Consider the following 8,609-nt stretch of genomic DNA (forward strand, 5'->3'; position numbering starts at 1 on the left):
AGGTTTGATAATTTTTTATTTTTTTTTTTTTTTATCCCCATTGCTAATCATATTGTGTATATCAGATCTGAGGTGCATCATATGTGCTCTTTTTATGTTGGCTAAAGGGTAAGGAGAATTGATGCCTTTATTATGGTGTCATTTCTTTCATTGAATATATATACACACACACAATGTATTTATATTTTTATAAATATATGTTCAGTATATTTGTATATATGAAATAAGATTATTTCACATATTCTTTTTGTTCTTCCATGGAAGTTTCAGAACTTAAATAAAATAGCAGTTGAAATTCAACCTTTGTTTTGCTCAAATAGGAAAGATGAAAATTATTTCTCTTTTTGTTTTCTAGACATCTGTTAGCAAAGGTACTAGACCTGTCAAATTACCAACATTTGCAAGAAGACCTGCATCTCCTTCAAATTCCAACAACTTCAACCATTCGCCCCATTCTTCTGGTGGTTCCAATAACATTGCAGGAATTAACAGACATGGAGGAGAACTGCACAACAGATCGGGTACCATGCTGCCTTTATTTTTAATAAGAAAGTAATTTGTGTCTGATTCAGCTAAAAAACTAGTGTTTGTGATGGTAGCAGAAGATATTAAACCTTTTCTGGAGGCTCCTGCAAGTGTATATGCAAAAATTCTATCAATTTTTTTGAAGAGGATTTGATTTTGGACACCTACATAAGGAAACAAAAGCCTCATATGTGTTACATAAGTCTCATAGGTTAGCCTCTGTCTCAGAAAATATGGTGATTTTACTGAGTCCACCCATGATGGATCAGGTGGATGCTTGTGCATTGCAACGTTCATTTCATAGAGCTGTCTCTTTCCAATGTTACTTGCTTTACATTTAAAATAAAAATCAGTTTTCAATTAAAAACAAAGCTGCAAGCATTTTGTCTTGCAGCTGTAAAGACAATTTGGTGAAGCAGCTCATGAAACCTGTATCCAGGAGTATGAAAATAAGCTCTGTGTGTATAGACAAGGCTGCTTCTCTCTTCTGTGCTTGATTTTTGTTCCCTTTCCTGAAAGATGCTGAACATTTCTCAACCTTACAATTCTCTCTTCATCCAGTCAATTTATAAAAGAAAGTGTGTTGTGGAGAGAGGTGAATTGAGAATTAACAAAGACTTTTAAATTATATTTTACTTGACTTTGGTTTTATTTTTTTTCTTAGGTGGCAGTGCAGATAATGTTTTGTCTCAGATTGCAGCCCAAAGAAGAAAAGCAGCAGGCTTACCTGAACAGAAACCCAGCCAACAGCACAGTCCAGTCCAGCAAACTCCTTCAGCCACGCTGTCTGATGTGCCATGTGCTCAAGCTGTTGGCAACGGGCAGGTTGTAAAGGTACAGAGAAATGTAAATATTTGTACTTCCAAATTGTCTAATTTTAATGCGTCGTGTTTCAGCCATGGGCGATTGACTGCGTGACGTTTAACACCTGTCACAGTAGTGAAAACTTCTCAGGTCCACAAATCTTCCTTTTACTTACAAGTGTATAAAAGATCGGGCCTATTATTATTATTAATTTAACTCTATTTTTAAAACAGTAAAGGTAACACTTGATCTTAGGGTAGATCTGCATTGACTTTTGATTTCGGATTATTTCTTTCTATGGCCCTGCTTAAGTCCAGTGTTCTAAGTCCTGTCCTTTAATCTGAAGTGGCATAGCTAGTTTCCCTCTAAAGGCATGACCTGAGTGCAGAACATGAGGTAATTTGTACCAGGATCTGCCGACCACAACCATATACATGTATCCAGCCTGCTCTACCAGGTGTTCTTTTTAAACCATCTGAGCATTAAGTTGTCATCATCAAAGTCAGGTTTTGCTCCTGAGCGCAGACTGTGTTATCTGTGGTGACTCCCTGTTCATTTCCTGCCCAGTTTTGCTCCTGTACTTCAAAGTTAACAAATGCTTTGTACGAAATTTTTACTTTTCAAAATCTGCAGAGACACAATTTAGAAAGCAACATCATAACAGAAGATGTGATACACTTTTGTGAAATGTACGGGTTTGTTTACACAGGGAAACGTTGCATTTCAGAGAGCAAGAGAAAGAAAGCTCATAATTTGGGGGTTTGGGTCTCGTGTCTGGTGTTCTTAAAATGTTAAAACACATGACCAAGAGCAAAATTTCTCAACTTTCTTCTTGTGTAATCTCCAAGCAGCTTTTTTTTTTTGTTCTGGGTTGGGTTTTGTATTTTTTTTTTTTTTATTAATTTTCAAGAAGAATTTTAATTAATTCTTCTTGAAGTTTTGCCTGAAAAACAAAAAATACCCAGAAAAGAAAGTTATTATATTTGCTTTCTTGTTCTGTGACATCTTATATAGCAACAGTAAGTAATGTGTATATTTAGTCAGTAAACACCAACAATAAAAGTAATTACAAAGCTGTTTAGTGATTTAATAGAAATTTCTGAAGGACAAAAGTCAATACAAATGTGCAACTACCAATGCCAAAAGAGTTTCAATGAATAGTGGCTTTGTCTCTGATCTATCAGTCCTGATTCTGAAGGGACTACTGGTTGCTTTCAAGAATGGGATTGGGAGCTAAAATTTATAACTCTGCTGGATTCCCAAAAGCTGTGGACTCACACTGGTTCTTTGGCATATGATCATCTTTCCTCCCTTTCTATCCTACATAAGCGCTCGCTGCGTTATAAATGATCTGTCTCTTTCTTTCCTCTAGACAAAGCCACTTCATTGTCCTCTTCCCTCATTAAAGTCGCCTACTGAACAGCTACCAAATGCTTTCTCTTCCAGAGGTGGTCTGACCACTGTATTTCTAATTAAACTCTGAACAGTTCCTCTCAGCTTGTTTTCATCTTAGAAATAATTTCAGAAGAGCTGCTTGTCTGTCCCCCAAAATCTTATCTTTTCTTCAATTATATTAGCCGTTGGAGAGATAATACCTGTGCCTGTGAGCTCTGGGCTGCTGATCATGGGGCCTGTTGTTACAACAGAGTTACCCCTGTGAAATTTTTAATTATTATTCCCACTCACAATGGAAGACGTTAGAAGATAAATAAGTAATGGGGTGCAATGCCCTGCAGATAGTTTTTTGGGAAGGCATTTTATCATCCTGTTGAAAAGATTTTAAAGTAAAAATGCTGCCAGTGTGTTAAAAAGGCAACAGCTCTTTCATTACTCTTTCTTAGATATCCAGATGAATTTCAGTCTATTCACCAGTAACAAAACATGATCAGTGTGGATCTCACTAGAAGTGTTCATGTATCACTTGTCTGAGGTGTTTTTTTGGGACATCAGTGTCCCTTGGGAGTACACGGTCACATATGGATCCACACTGGCTGCAAAAGATTAACCAGCCTACTTTGTTGTAGTCAACGTAAGTGCTGAAAATTTAATGTCTATATCTACTGTGCAAACACATCTCCCCTCCAAGTAGGCTCATGCTGTCTAAACTAGTAAATAGTGGATCTAAAAATGCAGCAGTGTTACACTGATCATGTAAGTTCATGTAAGGTTTTTGTTGGTGTCTATTTCTCCCCCGCCCCCCAAAACAAAAATGTGCAAAATTTTTGCAAAAATTATCCACAAGTGTTGGGATTGTCAAAGCCTTAAAGAAGGGAAAAGAAAAACTGAGTAACAATTCACAGGCTGATGCAATTTGAGTAAATGCAGACAATTTACTAGAGAGGGAAGACCATTTTGAAATACAAATGGCCAATAAGAGAATATAGGAAAATTTGGGGAAAAAAATTGAGATGAGTTCTTGATGTTCTTCAGCGACCTCTGGGATTGTGTCATGCTTTATCACTTCTAGTTAAGTCAATGCAGGGCTATGAAGGTATAGGGTAAACTCTCTGGCATAGGGTAGACTATTGGAAAAATGTTGCAATTCAAAGCAGTTTTGTCTTTCTAGTCTGCATCTCTTCCATCAACTAGAAAAGTTCCATTTATGCCATAGCACAGAAGCAGAATTGTAGAGTGGCAGGAGCCACTGCCATTTTCCCTTCTTGCCTGGTGACCCAGCTGAAATTTTTCAGATGTTTTTCTTGTAGCAGCCTGACTGACCAAAGGTCAGTTAAATTCTGAATTCAGAAATTCAGGAGAAAATCACCTGAGACTTCTTTTTAGGTTATATAATGCGAACATCAGACAAAACATATGAAATGATATATAGTCTGAGAAATTTAGGAGATGAGATATATTCACTTGTTTTGGAAAAGACTGATGAACATACAGATATATTCTTATTTCTCATTCTAATTTGTCTATTTTCGTGTTTTCCACGCTTCCACATTTATTAAATATTTAATACATCTGAATAATTTGATTCATGTTAAGTAATAACAAGTTTAAGGGTTGACTGGAAGCTTTCATTCCAGTGCAGCAAGGGGTTTAAATGTACCTGAAACTTCGTTTATGCTTGCTACATACTTTTGGTTAATCCAGCATGAAGTGCTACTTTAAATTAGCATCTGATACTCTTTGAAAAGCTTTAATTGAGTCCTTATTTGTTTAATTATATCTCTGAATGAAAAAGACCTCTTTTGAGAGTCAAATAATTGTAGTGCTTGTGTATAGTATTGCTTTAAAAGAAATAATTTTCTTATTCCAAAATTGCAGCCTTAGTAAATGTATTTTCCATGATGAATTTAAGAGGATAAACTCTTCACCTGGGATAAATCAATATTGCTCCATGTGAATCCAGCAGAAGTTCCTGGTTGTGACTACATGCTCTTCAGAAATGATATGCAGCTGAAGTTCAATATTTTGAAGCATATATAGGTAAAAATGTTTTTTTTTTTTTCCAACTGAAATGTTTGTATCATTAACTACAGCAAAAACTGGAGATGAACAAAAGACCTCCATCTGGGACTTCATCTACATCTAAAAGCACATCACCAACTCTCACACCTTCCCCGTCACCTTCCCCATCTCCTAAGGTTCACAACGCAGAGTCCTCTCTGTCTTCTTCTCACAGACAGGCCAAGAGCAATGGTTCCAGCAGTGGTACCATTACAGAAGACGGTGAGTAGGTCACTAATTGCAGGAGATTCAGTCATCAAGAGCACAAAGGGTTTAAAGCTGTAACTGGGTTTGTGTACCTTCATGACTGCATGAGAAAGAATGTTTTTATTTCCAGAAAAATTGTTGTGGTGTTTCTTTACTGTGAGACTGGTATTTCTGCAGTAACTGGCTGTTTATCTCCCAAAAGCTCTGGTCCCTTCCAGTTAGATGGAGATTGGTCCCATCTCAAAGCTAGTGTGGAGCATGTAGGTAGGCCACTCTTAAGTGGCCTCCTTCCTTCCCTGCCTTATCTCTGAAATCCCATTTTATGCCATTTTGCTGAGGGTAGAAAATGCACTTTCTCCACATTTTGAAAAGTTTTGGTTTTCTTTTTTAAACAAATGCAGTGAAGCACATCACTACAGAAGTAAAATTTCAATTCATTTTGACTTTGTTCTGAACTTTAGGTCACATGAAAGGATAATATTACTTTTCCAATAAGTTTACTGCCTTTTAGTTGAGCCTTTAGGTCTAGATTACAACAATTTATTCTAGAAAGTGATGTTACTGCATTGGAAGTAGGATATCAATTACTTTGTTTTCTTCTATAAACATCTCAAAATAAGTGAAAAAAAAATAAGACTCATAATCATTTAAATAAGAGATCATAGAATACTATGCTGGAACGGACATCAGGGATCATCTGGTCAAAACTTTCTTGGCAAAAGCCAAAGACAGATATGACTTTTATCTGGCTTCTCCAAGAGGCACTTTGTACTATTTTTATTATTTTTAAGTGTCCATATTGATTTTGTTTTGTTTTCATTGATGCTAACTTTGTCCATCGACACTGTACTTCCATTTGACACTAAAGAGAGGTGATATTTGACCCCCTTTCTGTCCTCTTATGGCTTAGCTGTAACATATTGTACTGACTGCTGGAGGAAATCCTTTCATATTTTAATTAGTGCCATTTTATAATTATGGCTCAATAACATAAGAGTTGTCAGTTTAGAAATATATAAAAGGAAGGGAACTTGCTGTTGGATGGCAGGGGGAATTCCCCAAGCTGTCAGCTGTTCTTATCTCACCTGGTGAAGCTGCCCCACTAGTGCCATGATGCAGTGAGTTCCCTCTGTAGTAGAGGCATAAGTTGTGAGAAGCCTGAGTAGTTCTGGGTTCATTGTACTTGTCCTTTAATTCAAGGGCTTCTCTTGCTGTGATTTGATTCAGCAGCAACAGTTCAGATGCTCGCAGGCCCAGCAGTGATCAGAAGAATAAGTACAGAAGGCCTGCAGTATTTGCTTTCTTCTTCTTTCAAGTAAAGTTAAATGAATTAGAAAATTGTTTTGCATTGACTATTACTGTGAAGGAGCAGTAGGCAGCAGGATTCAGAGGCATGCATGGTTTCTTTTTAGGCAACCACGTGGTGGACCATCAACAGCTTGTCCCAATTCTGAGAACCAGTGATGTAGAGAATCATGAAAGACGAAGCCATGGGAGAATAAAAGGAAGCTCTGAAAACTTGGAGAAAGGTAATCTACTAATCTACTGCTACAGACAGTACAAAGGAGGTGCTGAATAGGAGTAATGTGGCAGAAGTACTAAGAGCTCTGAGAACCTTTGCTTTCTCCAGGGCTATGGGTAGGGAGACAAGATATGAATAGACCAAAAGAAAAATAGTGCAAAAGCCAAGGAGAACCAATGTGTTTTCAAGAGTTGTGAAAGTGAGAGGTTTCAGGTTTTGTTCAAACTTAATGGATAATACAGGAACTAGAAGAAGGAAAGAGGAAACCAAAACATGAGAGGCCTACAGCTGAAAGTACTGTCTGTGTGTGGAAAGGGTTAGAAGTTAGTTTTTTGTGACAGCAAGGCCCTGGGCTTGGAGACCCTAAAAGTTTGTTCCCCTATCATAACCTATAATTTAAGCACACCAGTGTGATGAAAACTGAGAAGGCTAACTAACAACATAAAAGAAAAAAAAAGGTTAATAATATATCTAAGGGCTTCTAATGAAACTTTTGTTTTGTTTCTGTAGATGATATTTTTCATCAAACTGCATGGGGACATTCTTGTGCTGTGTTTTTAAAGCTGGTTACCTTTTCCCATGGATTAACCTCAGTTAGGGTACTAAAGCTTTCAGCCTAGAGACTGTCTACAAATGGTGTTAAGCATGCCACATGAATTGGCCTTGAGGTGAACCCCCAGAACCCTAGCAGAAAATAAGACTCAATTAGAATTTTTCACTTGAGTTTTCTGTGGGCTCTTCTGTGTAAAGAAGGAGGCTTCCAGAGCAGTGCACAGAAAAATCTGTCCATCTCAAGATATTTGATGTCTTCTCAGAAGAGTAAAGAGTGATATTGTTTCTCATGTTTTTACCAATGATGAAAGAAGAGGGACAGTCAAAACCCAAAGAAGTGAAATAAGAAAAAGCAGGTATACTTAGGAGTGGAATAGTGATGTCTTTACAATGAAAGTGAGTTTAAATGGGGAATATTAAATATAGTTTGATTGTGGAATGTAATCATCCATGTTTTGACTTTGACTCCTTAGTTTAACTGATCACTTTGGTACTTCTGGGGGGAAAAAAATGAGTCATTTGTGACAGCAAAGCAATACAAATAAACAGAATTCGTAGTTGAGAGAGGGAGTGTGTAGTCAAGAGAGGTTAGTTAGCTGTTAGCATTGGAAGGTAAGCTAATGAAACTTAGTTTCTGCCCAGGTTTCATTTTAGCTGGACTTCAGCTATCTGTGTTTGAGATACCTGGGTGTCAGGCACTTAAGGAGGAGAGGTTCAGATTTACCCTTATACCAGTGTTTCGAATGAGCAGCTGGGTGGTTGCTTGCTCTACACTTTGCCTTCCTGGATCACGGCATGGAAATGCCCCATTCAGTTCTTTGCCAGCCTGAGGAGTTCTGCTGCCTAGCCTGCAAGATCTGCATCAGCCATCTTAAGGCCAAGCACCTGCCTTTGAGGCATTGAATCCCTAAGCTGTCCTGAGCGGTTTGCTTGTTTAAGATCCTTTTAATGAGGAAGAAAGGGCAGTACAAGAGAAAGTTTTTATCCTAGGAAGGTAAGACTAGATGGAGTTACAGTATAGGGAAGTAGGTGAGAACACAATAAGCTAATATTTTGAATTCTGATGCAGAGTAGGTGTGATTGGGTTTTTGTTATATATTACTGTGTACAATATATGTTCTGATACGTATTTCCAGCAGTTACTGCACAGATCACTAAAATCTTTCCTGATCTGTGGGGGGGTTGTTTTATTTTTCTTTTCTATTATTACAGATGAGCTAACTGGCATCCTTAAAAAATTGTCGCTTGAAAAGTATCAGCCTATCTTTGAGGAACAAGAGGTATGTCTTTTTTAGAGTTACATTTATTTTTTTTTACTGTTTTAGAAAAACCGCAACAGGATGCAAAAAACATTGCTTCAGAATTGTGATCCAGAATCTCAAATTTAAAGTTTTACAACTGTTTCTGGTAGCAGAGAGGACCTTGAAACATTGGCCAAGTGGTATTCCTGGCATTCTCCAGAGGGCTGCAAACAGCAGTGCTTTTTACACTGAACCTACAATTTTGTTATAGATAGTTGCTGCAGATTTTTTTCTTTTCCCTC

The 8,609-nt window shown here is 37.4% G+C and overlaps 1 protein-coding gene across 1 annotated transcript in view; it reads left to right on the top strand.

Annotated features, from left to right (window-relative positions):
- The window catches only part of ANKS6 (ankyrin repeat and sterile alpha motif domain containing 6), a gene marked incomplete at both ends in the record, with an annotated part of 28,382 nt that extends 20,036 nt beyond the window's left edge, over positions 1–8,346 (top strand). The window contains 5 exons of the mRNA XM_008942057.1: positions 356–521; positions 1,190–1,371; positions 4,818–5,007; positions 6,405–6,521; positions 8,279–8,346. Coding sequence (XP_008940305.1) covers positions 356–521; positions 1,190–1,371; positions 4,818–5,007; positions 6,405–6,521; positions 8,279–8,346 — 723 coding nt within the window. The remainder of the gene's footprint in view (positions 1–355; positions 522–1,189; positions 1,372–4,817; positions 5,008–6,404; positions 6,522–8,278) is intronic.
- Positions 8,347–8,609: the final 263 nt, after the last annotated feature.

The sequence above is a fragment of the Merops nubicus genome, unplaced genomic scaffold (genome assembly GCF_000691845.1).
Source record: "Merops nubicus isolate BGI_N331 unplaced genomic scaffold, ASM69184v1 scaffold52976, whole genome shotgun sequence".
Taxonomy (NCBI): Eukaryota; Metazoa; Chordata; class Aves; order Coraciiformes; family Meropidae; genus Merops; species Merops nubicus.